This window comes from Lepisosteus oculatus, chromosome 26 (assembly GCF_040954835.1).
Source record: "Lepisosteus oculatus isolate fLepOcu1 chromosome 26, fLepOcu1.hap2, whole genome shotgun sequence".
Taxonomy (NCBI): domain Eukaryota; kingdom Metazoa; phylum Chordata; class Actinopteri; order Semionotiformes; family Lepisosteidae; genus Lepisosteus; species Lepisosteus oculatus.
Window position 1 is genome coordinate 8,163,289 of NC_090721.1, and position 20,327 is coordinate 8,183,615.

The window sequence follows — 20,327 nt, forward strand, 5'->3', positions numbered from 1 at the left end:
GTGTGACGAAGAAGCGCCACACTGTTGAAATCTCCACAGTGCCACGCAGTGCAGACTGCACAGGACGAGCTGTAACTCGTGTCAAGTTTTCACAAGGCATCAAATATACTGTAGCAACTGCTGTACTCTCCTTCCTCAAGCCTGGCCTGAGAGGCATTCCTGAATCTTCCAAGACCGACTCCAAGGCTCGGTTTACAATTTGCGCTCACATCTTTTCCTCTGGGTAACCCCATATTAAGAAAGGAGGGGATGCGGGGGGGGGGGAAGTGAGGGCACCTTGCAATCGCAATTTTTATGTGGGGTCCCTAGATGTTCTTTCGCTCCGTATCTGAATGGTCGGTCGCTCGCTGCCCTTCGTTGAACAAATAAGTTCTGGACCCCGAGATGAGCGGAACAAGTGAGTTTTATTGCATGCAAGGAACAATCGGCATTGTTCAAAGTTTAATATGTGTAGAGCGCCAGTTTATACAGCAACCTCCAGCCGTTTCTGACGCAATCTGTTACCATGGTAATGGAGGGAGGCCACCTGTGTTCGGACATTGTCCGGACCGCTAACACTTTGAATGGCTGGTCTCATCTTCCCATAGTTAGGGAGTCTCTAGCTTCTTTAAATCTCTTATCAGTTAACCTTTCTTCAATCCATCTAACCATGCCAAAAGGTAAATGGAGGAAGACGAGCAGCCGTAATACAGTAATGCATGTTCATCTCATTATCAACTTCACCATCATTGCCACCATCAACACGTCCTCTTGCATATTCATACACACCTTCCTGAAGATTACTGCACTCCAATGTAAAGGTATGTGCTTCACATTCATTTAAATAATGTTCCTTTATAAAACAGAAAATTGTGCAGTACTGAATTCATTTTCTGGCATAATTGTGTCATTTGGTGTAAATGTGGATTTGTGTACAAGATATACCCATAGTACATGTAAGGCATAGGACAGTTTTTCCCTCTATATGCATTTTTAATTACCCGTGGAGAGTTCAAGAATGTATCCCACGTGAATAAGGAGGACTGGGTGTATTCAAAATCTGTGCATTCACTGGTTTCCTTTCAGAAGATTCACAGAGGACATTTCTATTTAATCTGTTTTCATCCACAAGACTAAATTCAGCTTAAACAAGTAATAATTAATGGATAAAATATCATGAGAGGACCACATTATACTGTAGTCATTTCCCACGATAGAATACACCTGTGGCACACACAGCATTACAGCCATTACTTAACAGAATATAAAACTAAAAATGCATTCCCCCCAGGTGTCCCACTGATTCAGGATGTACTCTGGTTAACTACATAACAATACAATAACTTCATGAAATAACCCAAAAGGAGATACACATATAACAAGCTTGTAACAGGTAAAATGTCTTAGTCTGATAGGCCCTCATGTCCCCCAAGCACTCCGTCTTGCCTTTCACCTGAGATCCAGGTGTGCAAGGCAGTCAGCCCCTGAGTGAATGGCTCTTTGTGACAGAGTGACCCCTGGTACTTGTGGGAACAGGCACTCTGGGAATTGCCTGTGTGCAATGACAAACGCAGCAGGGCTGATCCCGGACTGCAACCACAGTATTGTTCTCTCCACCCCCTCCTTCTCTGTCTCTCATTCTCTCCCTCCTTTTACAGCAGGAATAAAAACATGATTTTAACATTAAAACACTTGATCCCCAAGTTTCATTTTGAACTCTCCCTCATAAACGCTGCCACATGTTTGATATCAGAAGCAATCTCTGTGGCTGGAATTTATTAATCAGGTGTTTAAGACCTAAAGAAAGTACTGCTTTTTATATTTCCCCTGCAGTAATGCTCTGCTTTACACTGTGACCAGACTAAGCACGTGTGTACACTGAAATTTTGAAATGTATTCCAAACATTTAATTACTAGCGGTGGGAATTTCACTCAAATTAATAAAAAGCTCAAATGAAAGCTACTGTAGCACTGGAAAAAACATTCATTTTGATTCACTTAAAAAGACAATGAAAACATTAATTCCCAAAAACAGCTGGTGACAAGTGCATAAACATGCACAACTCGAAGAGTAAATCAAGTTTTATTGCTAAATATGGAACACCTCATGTTTTGCAAAAGCTCTATATCCAAAAGCATTTGTGCAACCTGATAACAAAATCACACATATATTGGAAAGAATTCCAATTCGAGAAATGTAAAGGAAAGAAAACTTCTCTAATATTGCATACCCATCGTATGTTACTGTCTTGTACTGACCATAATGAAATGAGAAAGAGCACGGAGACAATTCAAACACACATACCTGTCCTACAGTCAAGAGTAACATCCACATGCACATATCTCAAATATGTTTGTAAAAAAAATGTGTGATTTAGAACAACTAAGGATTTCAAATCTTTCATTTACCCCCAGAAGAAAAAAAAATCTCCAAATCAGGACAGATTAAAGTGCAGAATATTTTTCCTTTTTATTGAACACTGAGCTGAGCAAAATGCTATGTGACATGGCACACTCGAAGCAGAACTGTGCCTTTGGCACTGGAGAAATCTTTTCAATATGGAGGTCAGTAACTTGCATCACACTACTGTTTTAAGAACAGCTCCATATGCCATATCACACTATCGGATGATTTTGAGTCAAACTGCTTCCAACCATGTTTTGTCTGATTGCTTTCCAGCCAATAACTAAAAGTGATGCTTAAAAATTACACAGGAACAATCTCTCCAGTAGATGTGTACCCTACACAGAGTAAACACTTTTTAAATACTTTTCATTCAATTTCTTCTAATTTTAAATCCTTTATGTCTTCTGCCTTAATAAGATAAAGACAACCAGGCAACTATCATTTACAGAAGGAGCAGTTTAGGAATATTCGCTGATGTAATCCAACATGAATTTAAAGATAAGCAGTCAATTTGCACTGTTTGCTAGTCTTGGAAATTTCCTTCTTTCCAAGATGTTGTTTATCTGCACAGCAGTCGTGAATCACTGCTGTTGTGAATGTTTTGGCTGTTTTTGCAGAGTTAACATCACATTTTAGTTACAAAGTTTGACCTTTAAATAAAACTTGGGAATTTTTTTACATGTAACAGCCCACAACCACAGGGGCTTAAGAATTCGCCACATTTCTGATTCAAAGCCCTGACTTTAATTTGAACCTTTTGTTTCGCTTTAAAGCAGTCTGATTTTACTTTGTCAAAGAAGACACCACCCATACATCTAAAATACTTCAACAATACAGCAGAAAAACCACACAATTTGATCTACTTTAATCATCACATTAAATGAAATACTAAGCTTCTCATATTCAGGAACCTAGCCCGAATCATCAGTAGATTATTAAAATGCTTGCTGTTAAGCTGTTTTGAAGACAATGGTATGTTTAGATTCCCTAATCTATCACGGGTTTTGTTAAAACCCAAAGCACATAAGAGATATCCTGCACTTATTGTCTATGTAGTGCAACTCCGCACTGTCTAAAATGAAATATTACAGAAAGGAAGGAGGATTTTTACGTCTCGGAAAAAACTAGGTTTTATGAAACATCATCATCAAGAGAATGGGTGATGCTAGGCACTTACTATATGCTACTAATTTAATGTACAGTACGCATATACTGTAACACAGAAAAGACCATTAAACTGATGTTGGCTGATGGCTGTTAAGCGTGGGTTTGTAATGGGTAAAGCTATTCATGCATAGACATAAGACTTGGATACGGTAGAAATGAATGATTAATTAATATGAATTTAACTGGAGTTCAGTAGGATACAATATAATTGTAGTGATTATGTAATGCAGGAAGAAAAAAAAATCTGCTTTGTTCTGCATACCTCAGAGATTTAACCCAGCCTGTACTTAACCTCTTGCCTAGATTGAAATTAAGTGGTACATCTTGGACTTCAGAGCTGTAGTGTTCAATGCCCTATAGCTTTGCAAGTTTTCAATAACATACATTTCCAGATGTGTCCCATATTAACATATTCTAAATCAGAACTTTTCTAGACTTTATAAAATAAAAGGACCTGCTTTAGGACTGACACATACTGTGATATTTCCCCACTGTGAACTAAACAGAAAAACTAAACAGTCTCTAAAATATCAAAACTGCAATGTTTCAGACAACTGTAATTGCAAGGCAGTTTCAATACTACCAGCAGGTTAACACTGCAGCATCTGAAAGGTCAGTGAGGAGAGTCTGCTGGCAAGCAATAATTTTTGATCACCTGTTGTTGGCTGCATTTTATCTGTAATTTTCTCCAGAGATCTATCAGGCAAAGCAAAGCAGTGAGGCAGGAAAGAATCCTGAAAAAATAAAACAAAACAGATATTAATAGTAATGTGTAAGAAGGCTGGGACCTACCTGGCAGACAACCAAAGCAATAAAGAATAGTGTTTTTTTTTAAACCTCACCTTTCTGTCTTGGTCATTGTGCAACTCAAGACCACATAAAACTGTATTAAAGCATGGAATTTTGGGAAAGTTTCAAAGTGCGTTCAGACTGGTATGAAAAAAAATTTGCTCAGCATAGGCTAAAATAACAGTCTGGCCGGACTGCCTTAGCAACATCTGTATCTAATTACAAACTACATCCTACCAGAGATTCTCAGTAACAAGAACAACGCAAGCAAAGCTGCAAGTTCAAGATTGATGTCAAATTTAGGTTACACATCTACAGGAATAGAGATATTTCATTAGAACCTGGCAAACTATGAAGCAGAGTGGCTTTTAAGAGAGATCCTCTGTCTGTGAGAGGGATCCAGATTCGCCCTTCAATATTAAACAACACTGTTTTATGTTTCTGTGACCATAAATCCTCATCTTCACAATTTTTTGTTGTTTCCCAGAAAAATAAGCAAACGGATAAATGCAATTATTCCTCAATAGCATGTTACATCTAATTTAATACCGTGCAGACACCAAAGAGCTAGCTCATAACTAGTTGTTCTGTTGAAACAACGATTCTGCTAGCGGCTAGTTTTATACATACAGTATATTCTGTGCGCTTAAGACTAACTTTTTTTAATGGCTCCTGGGACACAGATGTCTTCAATAATGATGCAAATACCAGCACATTAATCGGCCACTTATTCCTAAGGAGTGGAGTGGACCGTGGAAGGCAGGCGCAGTGTCTATTCCTGTGACTGGTTTGCTAGGAACCGAGAAACACCCAAGACAGAGGATCAGAACATTCTTCCCTTCCAGCTGCTTCAGTAATTGCTTGGCTGGTACCCGGATCAGTATCAATCTCATGACTGCTGTACAATGGCGAGGGTGATCAATGTCTGTCATCATTTATATGTTAAACACAGCGCTGATAGTAAATGATCCACTGTACTTCCAGGCTGACAGGCCAAGAGCGCTTGGAGTTTAATTTGTCACTGATGTACACTGCATCAATCTGACCAACTGTGAGCTAGGCTGAACCAGAAAGTCAGCTTTTGGTTAAAGTAGATAAGTTAATATCAATAAATGTACATATGTAAAACAGATAAAGTAAATACTTATTATGTCTTGTATTAGCAAAAGTAACCCTCATATCTGTATATGAGTTTAGAAATAATCAAATGAAAACAGGAAATTGCAAGATAATAATATTGTAATTAAAAATCTGAATTAACTTCTGTTACTGTCCCTGCATCACAAGGCTCTGTGTCACTGAATAAGGAAAAACATCTTTCACCATTTTGAAGGACTACAGTGAAAAGACTTGTATTTTACTCAAAATGCTGAACAAGTAATGCATTGCCAAACTGCGCTAGATGCGAGATTTCCTTTTATATGGCTACGTTTAAAAACTTTAAAATTCTACAATATGCGTAACGCTCATGGTTTGCACTAAATTCAGTCTTAGTGCTGCAAACCTTCATGCTAAATGTAAAAAGATACCAGAGATCATGGAGCATGGCTGAATAACCCAGTCCAGTACTTCACAGTGGCTCTGTCAACCAGATGATGCTTTAAGACTGAAAGGTAAATGTTTGCAGGGAAAGACAGAATATTTCTTTATGACACACTATTAACATGACACTGCTGGTACTTGTTGCTCAGGGAGCAGGGCTCTCAGATCAGCTGCAAGCACTTAGGACAACAGTTCAAAGGCGGGCTTTGATTTTTCATTATCCTAGCTTGCTGGTTATCATTTAAATTTAGACAAGCCAATGAAATAAAGGCCCCAAAATAGATAACTTTGCAACTAAAATTACACACTACGCTGTATTTGCATGGGCTTTCATAAGTGCCCATTGTGTGTCCATGTGTGCATTCCTATGCGGACATATCATTTAAAGTCTGTCTCCAGCGAAGCAAACAGCCTAAGTGAAAATTATTCTGCCAACCCTGATGCAAAAGACACTCTTATACACTTTGTCTTTGGACCGTACAAATTTGTTTAGAAGTCATGGAGTTGAACAAAGACATTATAATTATTCTACCTATTCAATGCTTTTTGCTCAGGTTTCTAGTTTGATCACAATCCTTCACAGAAAAGTCCTAAAAAACAAATATTATGGTTAGGAATTACTCTTTTTCTGCCATAATGATTCCTGATCATAAATCATAATCAGAACCCTGCAATTAAAAACCATAAGCTTTATGATCGTTTTTCAAAACTCTGATATCAAGTCTAATTTTCTCCCACACTCACTGCATCAAAATGCAGGTCCAATAAAAGCTGACAATAAGAATAAAACATGTTTTTATAAACAAAATGCAGATAGACACCGTAGAGACAATAACATTTTTTTTTAACATGCAATGCCTACAATACTTCTACCCGTGTATGAGACGGGGTAAAACTCTGGGGTAAAAAGGGTAAAAAGGTAAAGACTTAAGAAAAACTGTATGGCAAGCAAAATTGTGAATTTGCAATAATATACAAAAATGGCAGACACTTTCCGTTTGTCATGCACTGCTCTGAGTTTAGCGAACAAGAAGGCTGCGAAAGAAAGGATAAATGAGAAAGGATGAACACGCTCAAGCTAAAACATACCAGCGAAAATTATAATTCAGTGATCAGAAAATACGATAGAATTAAAAATAACTTCACAATGGATATTACTTTACCGAATCCCTCAAGCCCCGACAGTCAATGGAAACAAAAATATCACACTGCCAATAAGCCTATTTAAGGATGTGCTGAACGGAGCCTAGTAAAAAAGCAGGATGCAATCAGGAAACGATTTTAAACAAATCCTTACACAGACGAACTGGGAATTTCACAGCCCTCTTAAAAAAAATCACCCTATGCCTTTTGACTTCTACATTCTGGTTCCAAGCAAAGAAAATCGAAAAAAAAAAAAAACTTCTCTCATACTGTATGTAACATCATCAGATGGTGAATCAGTGAAATGGGCACTAACCTGAAAAATCAGCTTACCAAAGCTATCCATGATACTGGTTATTTTGCAGCAGAACGAATCCACCTGTTCTGCAAACGCAGCACAACTCAGCTTTATATGAGATTTGTACAGTATAAGAAATGTCACAGAACATTTATTTTGAAGTGTTACTGTCTACACAGTTATGAAAACTACTGTATATTGTGTGAGATTCTCACAATTTAAAAGCTGTAAAGTGTGAGATAATGTGAAAACTAGGGTGAAAGGTCCTCTTGGAAATATTTTGTGTTTTGGGGTTGAATGACTGGATGAGAGTAGCAAGTGAGATTTAAGGACTTGAGCCGACATTCAAATAACGTCTCATGCCTGAAGTCTAAGGCAAACATGGTCCTATTACCACAAATGACTTTTCTGTGTTATGGAAAATTACCTGACTAGTGCAAATAAAGCTTAATTTCCTAAATCTTCTACAGAATAGAGTAAAACATTTTATTTAACATTAATTTTTTGTTACCCTTTTTACTAAATATTGTGATTAAAACAATACCATCTGTGCTCAAAGTAGAATTTTCAATGTTAAAAAGGTGTTTTCTAATATACATCTGTTAGGAAATAATTGTAAAAAATGTGTTGACAAGATAACTTGAAGACAAAGTGTGTTGTTCTTTCTTAAACCTCCATTTACAGTAAAGTTTAAGTTCAATTGCTTAAAACAAAATACTTTCAAACAATATTTAAAATATTTGGACACATTTCCTCTCGCTGAATTCCTTGAATGTATACCATTAAAAGCACTCCGATGGAAAGGAAGAAGGGAGTTCTTATCGACCGTGTCGCAGCTGGACGGTCTCTATTCTCAATGACTGTGGGCCCCCTGGCATATAACTGCTGTGCAGGTGCACCTAACGCTAGGGAAACCAGCTAGCATGGAAAAACTTAACACTTAGAAAAGTGAGCATTAATTTCTATTTTGTTATTGTCATCTGCAGAACTAACAAATAACAGAGGCTCTAATGTCAGTTCAAATCTGGGCGACTCATGTTCTGCCAAGCTGACAGCATTCAAAACCCACCCAGTACCTCCCCGCGTCTTCGGCAAACCTGCACAGCGAACGCTGCAGCCTGCAGAAAGGCCGCCGTGTCCCACAGCACACGGAGACACCGCCTTAAACGTACACATCTCCACCAGCTCCCTGTCCTGTCAGAAGACTGGAGCTTTCAATGACGTTCGTTTTCCAAACACGTCACTCCGAGAAACGAAGATGTCATGGAAAATAAAGCTAGGAGAAATGAACAACCACTTGCATGCATGTGGCTCCACGGTGACAAACCATGAAATAAAAGTGCACCTTACACACTCTCTCTTTAATACAGTATGACTGCTATAGATGTACAGTCATTTCCTGACCAAATCCTAATGTGGATATAAAACGCATGACTGGTTTTTCAAAATACCAGAACCTAGAATGCCTTAAAATATATTGGTTTCTTGGCTTCAGAAACAGCACAGAGCATCATAAAGATGGCAAGATGAAAACATACACAGGAAGGAATGTTAATAACAGAAGGGTAAATATGTTTCTGCTACCGCTTGATTTAATCTATATGTGTATAGTAGGTGCCCAGGACTAGGCACTGAGGTCTACTTTGTGTGAAGAACAGTATCACTACATTTTTAGCCTACTTACTGTTGTTAATGAAGCCTCAAGCCTTGTTGGACGGACTCCCATGGAGACATGCCGATGGTGCTAACTAAAAGCAGAGAGCTTTCTCGGCCTCGGCTACTGTGGTGAAGTGACATTTACCTAATGCAGCTATAAATTTCCTGATAATTAGTGGGCGGCTGACAGTGATGCAATCTGATTAGCGCAACGGTGCCAGCGTCTAAACTAGTTCTCAAGCACCCACAAAATTAGACAGCTTTGGAATGATCAGGAGTGCCTCCTCGTGCTTCTCTCTGCATAGGCAGCGTAACAAGACCGCCTTGGCACTCTGCCCGGCTCACTGTCTGCAGGATGCACGCTGGAGTGCTTCAGTTCACTTTCGATGGTGCATGTGAACCCAACGTGGTTGCACCGATTAGAGATTCTTTCTTGCTAATGACTCTCTCATATTCTCCCTCTATTAATGACTTTCTCTTTCACTGTCGCTGTGAGCACGTTTCAGCATCCTAATGATGAGTTCTATTTTTAAAAGCAGTCCAGGCACTGGAGAGCCGATGGGTGCTCATCCTGGTGCTGGCACCAGAGCGGGGACAGCCTAAGATGTGGTCAGAGGGTGGAAGGCATCCATAAGAAGCTGCTTAATGAAAATTTAATGACTGCATCCCATTTCACCCACAGAGGAACAGGCGTTTTCAACAGAGGTTTACATTTTTAAAAACATCATTAAAAAGAAATATATTTGCACGGTGGCCCAGGAAAAAAAAAGAGCTGGAAAACTGGTTGACATGGTTACATTTGCCATTGAATAAACACTGATACAGCAGAACCAAATGTAACAACAGAAGCCCAGAGATGAAAGGACAGTGGGAATGCAGACTTTACCTCCAGATTACATGCACCACATGTCCACCGTTCCAGAGAATTCCTCCTTGTGTGAAACAATATTAGCCCATCTAAAACAACCGGGGTGCTGGGTAACAGCGTTTGCAATGGCTTCGATCTTTGCAAAACCAAAGCTCTTTCTTTAAGACAGCTAATACCACGTGTGGGCCTCATACATTTTCATTTATGTACAGAAATGCTTCTGCATCTACAGTACCTGGTTAAGATTTGTCTCTGTTAGAAGGCTGACAGTGCCAGGAAAGCTTTGAAATAAGTCTCTGTTCACTAACCTCAGAAAGAAAATATTAAACCGCCCAGAAGGGAGGCAGACACCCCTTAAGGGTTTGCAATAATAGCATAAATTATATTATTAATAGTAATAATTACACTTCAATGAAAGTGAATGTACATTCATATTAAAATGAAAGCACATGTGGGATCTCTGTTCCACATTTCTTCTCTCCTCTCCCTTCACTCAGCACTGCCAGCCCAGCAGCAGAGACACAAAGGAGCTGGTCTCAACTCCCACTGCAGGAACGTATTACTTAACCGAGCCAGCGATTATCCTACTGTACAATAAACCTGGCAAGTAACATCACCTCGCGTTAAACACCACCGCTTTCAGACTGCACGGCGAACATTAAACTGCATGTTTTTTTTTAAGTTTAATTGAGTCTGCACGGGGCAGGGAGGTTTCCAGTTGAAAACCTTAAGTGTAGTTATGAAAAACCGGTGTGTGTATGTAGGGGGGGGGGGGCAGGACAGGAAAGCGCTAAGGGTTAATTGCGGCCCTGTGTGAAAGCTGTTAACAAGTGAGAGTTTAGAACACCCAGGAGGCACAGGAACATTCCAGCGGTGCCATGAGAAACAAACAAGTGGGGGAATATTTCCTTTGGCCACTGTTACCGCCTCTCGAGCGGAGGCAATGGGAACGCAAAGGGCTCGGCCCTCTTGTCCCGGTTCCCTCCCAGACATTTGTCTTCATTACCGATTTTTTTTGGAATCGCAGCTCCCACGTGAGTGTTCATACCCCGTCACCACACCACCACCACCACCACCACCGTGGATCGGCACCGGGGAGGGCAGGGGAGGCGGAGGGGCAGCTCTCCGCTGCGATAAATCAGACTCCACGCCCGCAAGTCTCTAATCAGCACAGCGAAGGCAGAGAGAGGGCGGCAGTGCGCAGGCCGCAGAAAGGCCTGCTTTTGCCACGGGGAGTGGGGGCTCTGGCTGGCCCTGGGCACGATTCACCAGAAAATCAAGTTAATCTTGTTAATAGGAGGTCCTCCGGTGTGTACGCACAGTCCTGTATTCCAGCGTAGTGGATTATGGTTTCCACTGGAACTCCTGCAACAGAGACACTTACAGGCTCCTTGCAAACCAATTATTCCCAAGATGTAATTCATGTCAACTGACTTGCAAAATGGGGAAAAGGGCTCCTCCTGTTAGCAATGTTTGCTGTTCATTTGCTACACTTAAATCCAAAGTGAAAATCCTTCGCACTGAAAATAACAGGATTTTACTTGACCTCTGCCTTCTCTCTGTATCTTTTTTATAACTGGTATTACTCATTATCAGATGGAATCAAAACACTATGATAAACATTTTTGCACTATAAATATTTTTATTCTGCTTGGCAATTTATGTTGCTGATGTACCCGTTGCGGTGACGTTTGACAGCTCTCAAAGGCATCTGGTGCATCTTTGCAAAATACTGTGAGCATGTTTAAATGTTTTACCTTAAATCAAACGACAGCTTGTTCATCCCAATTATATCTTTTTTAGATCACGTGTCTCCATGAACGACTGCATGTCATATCTGTAGTGTTGCGTTCGCTAGATTTGAAATGAAGGTGTTTTTCAAAATGGCTTACAATACTAGATCTTAGATTATTCCAAATTACGTGGTTTGCAGTTAAAAAATAAATTAAATTGATAGTATCAGAGATGATTTAATTTAATTTATTAATTTCAGAATGCATCTGAAATGCAGTAATCTTTTTAACATTTCAAATACAATACAGTACGCAATCAAAACACTATATGTGATCATATCACACTATAATCCTGGCTTTCTACATGCAGATTTTATAAAAATGTGATTCAAACTATTTTTTTTAAAAGCATGTCATCACACCAATGCAGGATGAGAGATAATACTGACTTTATTTTAACCTTGTGCCTCAGAAAGCCATTCATTATATCATGCAAAAAAAAAAGGTGCAAAAACAGGCATGTGTCTAAAAGGTATTCAACCAGAAAGGCATGTGAAATTTCCCCCTTAGATATTACATGGTGAAGTGGCTCCGTAGTTTATAAACAATTCTAATTTGTTTAAATGGTGCATCAGGTGAAGCGCAGTAATAGCACACGTTTGCCTGCTCCCTTGTGATTCTCCAGCAGCTGTGGTCACCTACAGCTCACACTCAAAATGTGTCATATTACACTAAAGAAAGCTGGCACAGAGTGAGAAGGCCTGGGGTACATCCACCAATACTGAGGTGGATACTAAGCCAAACCTAGAAAACTGAATTTTCGAGCTTGAAACGAATCAACCACAAGTAACTCAATAACACAATAATACACAATAACAATTGTTGGAGCCGTTAAGCTAAGATTTCTGGGTTTACAAAGAACCAAAATGACAGTGATATGAGAACAAAAAAATGCCTGATTGTCTTCAATAGGCGAATTCGGTATGGGACTGCTAGAGACATTCCCTGATTTTTAGTCTACAGCCAAACCATGAATCAAATACCTAAAACCTACTTAAGAGAGGCAACAGCACACACTGATATACCAGGATTGTTTTTTTCTTCGTACTGGCTGCAATACATTTCCAAAATCCTCTCTCTCTTCACTAATTTTCACCCTGGCACTCTGCATCTTTGTGTTTAATGACTATGCCCCGAAACCCCCCTCACCAAAAAAATAAAAGCATCCACGAGCACGCCTTTCAAACAGGCAGGCAGTGTGTGAGCTGCATGTGGAGTTGATAAGCGCTCCGAAGCCACTGGGCATGGGGGTACCGGGCACCCCTGCATTTCAATCCCCCAGATTAGCTCAGTCCCTTCCTGTCTATCCCAGGGCTAATGGTGTCTGCAGCACAGGAAGGATGGGCTCATCAGCTCGGGCTTCCCGCTGCAGAATGGTGTCTGTGTCTGTATCATAGTTGGAGACCCTGCATACATTAGTGCACAAACAACGCATTCTTCTCCTCCTAGCAAGCTCCCAGCCATTTCCAATAAGAGGCTGAGCGTCTCTAATTGGGGTCAACAGAACGCCGCAATGCTGACACGAATCCTGTTGGTTGTCTAATTCCCGAGCTGACTCAGGATCTCAACTGAATTCAAGAAAATTTCAGTTGAGGTACCCCAAAACTGACCACTGCCAGCTCTTGATTCACGACACCCTGTAAGCTCAGAGGGTTTATCTACATCTTACACATGCATACGCATATTTGTACAGTTCACTTCTTTTGCTATTAAATCTTATGCTGAGTTTATTTTTCATATCCACGTCTGAATTTTATTTTAGGCAGCACATCTGAACACTGCAGAAGAGGACCCAGGTTCAAAGTCGGACATGTTATCGGCCCGCTTGCTGCTTCGGGTTTATGACCGCTTGGCTGGGATTGGAAATAGGACCAAGAACTCCATCCTGAGTGGAAATGCTGAGCAAAAGGTCTGTCTTCCAGACCCAGAAGAAAGCCACCTCTCAGCACCCTGTAAGAAGCTGTGTCATGAAGAGAAAAGAGTCCATCCGCAACCCCCACTTCGACCAGTCCACCGACTACGGCTCACACAAATCTACTGCACAGCACTTTGGAAGACCGTGCTGAGCCAGGTACTGAAACTAATCCGGGGCAGGAGACAAGGGGATGGAGTTGTGCAAGTTCCTTCATAGCCGGGACTCAAAACAAGCTGTGGTGTTTTGTGCTTTGTTATTAAATGGTCTCCTTTTTTTTCGTCTTAAAGGCTGGAAACGGGAGTCTGTGTTGCACCCCTGCCACCGCCCCCCTCCCTCCTTTCTCGAAACTAAATGATCCTTTAATTTCCTTTCTGATTCCTCAGCCCTCAGGTGGCTCCAGCTCCCGGGCTCTGCGGCCTTCATCGCATGTAAAGTTCACAGCTCGTCCCCCCGATCCACTGATCCTCTATCATAACAAGACGCGCAGAGGCACTTCCTGTCTGGGTCTGCCTTGCGTGAGCTGCTCCTTGGCTGAATCAGCCACTAGACTAAATTCCCCTTCGTGGAGGAAAGCAACAAGAAACTCAAGGCGAAATCCCATCACCCCCCCCTTCCCTGTCAACACACACTCCACTCCAACCCCTCCACCCCCACACCCCCCTCCTCTCTCCATCCCATCCACCGAGGCCTGACTCCGGAACTGACTTAGGAAGTACCTTAATGGTTACCAAACTTTTGGGAACTGCCTGAGCTTTGCAGGGCTAAACATGTGTTTAAAGCAGACAACATCAGCAATCACCACTTGACCTCTTGACAGACTGAGGGTCGCATACTTCTTCTATTTTTTTTTCTGCTGGAGAAAGAAAACTTTTACCAGATAATATAATCAAGTAAAAGCACAAGCCTGTCGTGGAGGGACTGCAAACATGCCTATTTCCAGATGTTTGACAAGATGCTACAGAAACACTGGAGAAAAGGGGTCAAGAGTTTCCACGGGGGATTTTTCAAGGTTCTGTGGCGGAGAGGGGGGGGAAGGGGGCAAAACACGCTTACAAACACACGCCGGCTCTCATAAGAAGGACTGTGATTCTATGCAGCTGTCAGACCTTTAAGAAAAAAAAGGAAAAGTAGGAGAAGAGGAAGAAATAAAAAGAAATGACTTCAGCCTGTCTTAAGGGCCCGATGTGTGAATGAGCAGTTCTAAAAAAAAAACAACAAAGTTTAACAAAGCAAGAGCTCTCTTTGAAATTCCCACGCCTTTCCCTCCTCCCCGTCTCCCCATGTTTTGCCGCAGTTACTGTAAGTGACCCCACGCCTCCGTTTCTCCCGGGACTATTTGTAACAAATGAATCAGAAATCTGAGAAAACTACACCCCTCCCCTGCATCCAACCCAACACGCCAAAACAGGGGGCTCCGCTTTATCTAAAGTCAGATCTTTCCACAGTAATGGCACGGCAACAATGAAACGCCCAGAGAGGAAGGGCTCTTTCACTGAGCCCCGGTGCACGTCATTATCCAGAATCAGCACCTTCTACAACGTTTGACAAAATACAACTGGGGAAAAAAAATACAAAAAATGTAACGGACATACACAGTATCGCCAAGATGAGTAAATGAAGTTTGTTAAGCATACTTCAGGCTCTCAGCAGATGTGTAAATGTTCCTGGAAGTTTGAAAACAAAGCTGGAAAGGATCATCAGAAGGTCCATCACGCAGTAATCGTTCAAAGGAAAAGCATCACTCGGGATCTTCCATTTCAATTCGTCCTACTAAACATTACTCAATTAGCCAAGGTCTTTTGCTCATTAAAATTATATTGCCATAAGAAACTTTAACAGGTTAAAAGTGAACAGAGTAGGCAACAAGTTACACAAGTGCTGAGCACTCGATTGGTTTCGGTTCAGAGCACACTGCCCGTCAGTGAAAATGGGCCTTTCAGGGGAGAGCAGCAGAACTAGTGCAGCTTTCACGAGCCCAGAGGGGCTGGACTTTACCACTCTTCTTGTTCGTACTAATTATTAAAATCCCTTCATTTACAGTTTCAAACACAGTCTGCAAAGATCATATATAGGGGGCACGTCTTTAAACAAAGGGTTGTGGGAGTGTGGAACGAGCTACCCAGCCATGTTGCTGTACATCGATAATCGGGATTGTTTCAAGAAACAGCCGGATGGGAGCCGTGGATCAATTAAAAACTACTCACAACAAAACGGACTAGATGGGCCACATGACCGCCTCGTGTTTGTAACCTTTCTCACGTTCTGATACACTTTTCAAAATGTGCTCATTTTAAATCACATAAAGTTGGTAAAGTCAGAGATATTTTGTCATCATAGACTCTCTCTCACCTCCAGTTGAAGCAATATTTATCAGACATGATATCGTTCAGCTTTATTTAAAGGGCATAACAACTGAGGGTTTCAGACCTTCAATCCCCCCCCAGACAATAGCTCCTTCCCAAATTCTTCCTGCTTAGCAGTACTGTTTTGATGTTTTTAGTTAATTCACAACTTTAGAAATACTTACTGTAAATTGGAAAAAGACTTAAAGATGGGATTTTTTTCTTACCTTTAAAAGACCTTTCCAACTGTTCAGACATTTCTTTAAGAGAATCTTGATATCAAACTTGAAAATCTTTACCATTATTTTTAAATGCCTCACAAAAGAGAGAGAAGTAATTCCTTATATGAATGAGGCTCCTTGTAAAGGTTAATTTTTGTTTACAGCCAACTAAGTGCAACATATTAAGTTATAAACCAGAGCACTTTAACGTGCCAGGAGAATTAAAGTACAGTAAGTAAATCTTAGACACAAGCCAAAATAAAAGAATTAATTGTTAACATGTTTATGTCAAAGGCAAATTTACAATAAGAGTGTAATACTGAGGTCTAATGATTAAAACAATACTGAAAAGCTGGTGTTTACAGTACAGACATCACTATGACTGTGTGTATTCTACAAGTCAGACATTATGCAAAAAATATACAATGAGATAAAGTCATAAAAATGCCAACAGGATAAGAAAGAAAAGGGTTAATGAGAAAAAAAGAATTACATTCTGTGCGTGTTAAAGGTTAGAAGAATAATCATTCATTTGAAAAAACACTACATAAACATTTTTCCGGATGCAATTTTCAGTCCAAGGATACATTTCCCAGTAGAAATCAGCAGCTAAAAAGGAAATCATTTAGTCTCCATAAGTGCCAAATTGTATCCTGATTTTCCTGGTCTGGCTTCATTTTCAAAACTCGTGGTAAGAGTCCTGCAATCTTTCACCCAATGACTGTGTAAACACATCTCTCAAAGAAAGACATCATCCTTGTGTGGCCTTACTTACAGTGGATTATGAAAAATGTTTCAGCCTCTTCAGGCAGCTGAAACAGAAAACCTCTCCTGTGTAGGACCTTGTATTTTTAAAACAACAGGAGATGCACAAACTTATACTCCCATATGAACCTACCCCCAACTTTAATCTACAACTTTAATGTAAAGAAAAAATAACATGTGTTTCTAATTTATTAAAATTACTTGAAATACTTGCTGGTTCATTAAGATCTTTATGTTTATTAGAATTTACAACAAAGTTCCTTTTGAAATATTTCCTGGGGTCAGTTAAAGATACCTTCTCAAGCCAACAAGTTCTCAATCATATTCCAAATAAAAAAAGACTGAGCTTTAAAGATCAACACGTGCACAAACAAGCTAAAAGCAACATTCACTGTGCCATTTCTGACAGGGTAACATAACTTACATGAAACGAACCTTCAAGATTTGAACTTGGTGATCTAATGCCTGTCCAATACAATACATAATTTGCTGTTCAATCTATAGTACAAGTAACTTGCTGGAAATCTGAGAAAATGTAGCTGAACACAGCAATGATAGGAGTGCTACCATCTTTGAAACCTAAAACTATTAAATAGTCCTCTGACCACAATATCACAAGTATTTTTTTAATGTATTGATACATAAACTGGGGTTCAGTGAAATTCAATATGTTCTGAAAGCAGATCAGACCAGCAAACTACTGCAGGGGTGTCCGGTGAATCAGGCCAGTGAAGATTGGACAAGGTGTCCCAGCAATGCTCTTTTTAACAGATCAGAGATTCACATAGTGTATAACAATAACAGCTATGATATTTTAAATAATTGGTCAATAATCTTAGAAAACATCCATACTTGCAGAGTAATGAGTGTTGCTTAATCTGCCAATTAGGGAAGACACAATGACTGCTATATGCACTTCAAAGGGAGGGTTTTCATTGTAAAATAAATGCCACAAAGGCAAAATGCCACAGATAAATAGTATGTAATATGTGTTTCATACATTATTCATGTATGATATGTATGGCCTGATTGAAATACATTTAAATCAAATCTGGTCTGCCATAGCAAATGATGTTTTTCACTTGCATCTATACCTCACCTCTTACAATTACAGCTTGATTTATATGGACTCCCACTGTCAGTACATTGGGCTGTTGAGACACACGCAGAACAACCAGTCACTCTGAAGAGAGCTGGACACCTTGTCGAAGCCTAAAATAAAGAAGGAGCACCCATCCAAAATGGTCCTTTATCAAAGAAATAGGAAGAATAATCCAAACTTGAGATAAAAAAATCAAACTGCAGAGAGCCCAGGCCTGGGGTAATCCCTGTTCCCCTAAGTGGACCAAGGCACACAGTTAAACGTTCGCCAATTAGTCTGAGCTGAGCAGACCTCATCAAGGATAGCCTTGAAGAACATGGCAGACAATTAGCTGTGGCTAGTCAAAACATGAAGTCATTTATAACATTTCTCCTGTTGTTTTTTTCTTTCCTTTTTGCCCCGTTCTGTGCGTTTACCACTAATGTAGTGAGTTACGTCCGGCTGACCAGTGAGCCTCAGGTCCAGCGCTCACTGGTTCGGGGCGACGGAGGCGTACAGTCGCTCCCGCCCAGCGTGGCCCTGGGGGGGCTCAGTGCTTGTTATCTCTGCAGCCCCACAGCCGAGGTGCTGCACTCCACTCCTGTCTCCCTCACAGCACGCTGTCCCTCATTATGGTGTGCCCAATTAAGGGGCAAGACGCACTGGAAGGCCATGGGAGTACAATGTGTGGAAATGCCAGGCTTAGCTGCCAGTGAAACATGCACTACCACAGCACCTTCCTTAATCAATAAAAGATTTTTTTTAATTGCACAGCCCAAATCAGCTGGAATTGCTGCTGCTGGGAAATTCTATTAACTCTATTTGTGTACCCCACAGGGGTGTATTAATTCATACACGCTTTTGTAAGCAGTGAAATTGCCCAGGACCTGTCATATGACTGTGGGCTCGAGTTCACTTCTCCTCCGCAAGTCATCATTTAAGAGTGTCTGCGCAGAACAGACTAAGTGTTGACTGCTAACCTGTTTTACTTAACGGCACTCAGGCTGAATGAAATAAACCACACTTTACTTTTTGATGGTTTCCAAAAATAACTATTTCTGCCCCCCTGCTGGATAGAGTCTCCTGGATTTAAGGCCCTCTCTTTCTTTATCACTCCATGCACATACAGTACTGAATAATGGAACAAAACCAGATGAAACACTGTACCTCTGGACTCCACAGATACAATACACTCATTTTCCAATGCACAATGTTTTGATACATAAAAAACAATTTCAAACTGTTGCATTTTAGAAGAAAAATACTTTCCTCTTTATATCAGTATGTTTAGAGATTTTCTGGCCTTTCATTAAATTCAGCACAAAAGTGGTTAAACATAATTTAACATGGGCAAGCAAGTAATCACACCAGAAGTGTAGTTTGAGATTATAAACATAAGAATGTGTTAGGATCTAAGCCTTCATCAGCAACACATCAGTCTTTCAGCATTCCAGTTGAGGATGTACATATGTGCATCCTGTCTGTTTATTATAAACACATTTCCCTGCTGTGCTTATTTTGGGTAATATATACAACAGTTTTGGAGTCCTAAATATACTTGGCTATCAGCCCCTTTGCCTAAGGAAAATTAAATGTTTGAATTTAATAGCAGATTGCATAGCAGAAAGGGGAATCCAAACACAGTCCCACTTAATGTCTCCAAAAAAGCTTTTGAATACTAATGAGTCCGTTTGTCTTTTTTTCGCACAAAATATCCCTAAAAAAAAATCCATTAGCATAGCCTTGAAATGATGTCTTCCAGCTCTCTTCAGAGAATAAGGTATAAATTATCATGATAAGATCTGGGAAAGTTCTATTCAGAGTAATTTTCACATATGGCCCCATGCCGTCAAATTAATGGATCTTACTTAACTTGTGAGCACAAAGAATGTGAAAACCTCTGCATCCTGTACTACTGATAACATTACAGCATAGCGGGGTTCAGCTGTTTAAAATTTCATGCTCACCTCACTGTTCCAGACAGATAGCAAAATACTGCAGGTAAACACAAACAATTCCACGTCTTACACTTAACTACTTATATAAAAAATGACGCTAATTCAAACATCATTCACTCCCATGGATTATTCAGAACTATTTTATGTGACAATGAAATTGGTAGATTTCAATTACAATTCAAACCTACCAGTATCAGAAAACAGAACTCACCAAAATGAGCAAATACCAGATAAAACATCATTTACAGTAAGAGGCCCGCCTGTATTCTTTGCTGACTTAAACAAGTAACATTCTTTAACAGATCTAAAAGTGAGTACTTTATCATTTAAATAAGTAACATATCAATACAATATTTTTCTAGGAAGAAATATAAAAAGTGTGTAAGCAAATATGACTTTCACA

General features: G+C 40.1%; 1 protein-coding gene across 5 annotated transcripts in view; it reads right to left on the bottom strand.

Annotated features, from left to right (window-relative positions):
• Positions 1–20,327, bottom strand: part of bcas3 (BCAS3 microtubule associated cell migration factor) — a 234,446-nt gene that overhangs the window by 106,593 nt on the left and 107,526 nt on the right. The window contains exon 25 of one of the 5 annotated variants that reach the window (XM_069184358.1): positions 4,196–4,287. The exons of the other annotated variants lie outside the window; for them this stretch is intronic. Coding sequence (XP_069040459.1) covers positions 4,253–4,287 — 35 coding nt within the window. The 3' untranslated portion in view covers positions 4,196–4,252. Of the gene's footprint in view, positions 1–4,195; positions 4,288–20,327 lie in introns of those variants that run through there. 5 annotated transcript variants of the gene reach the window in all.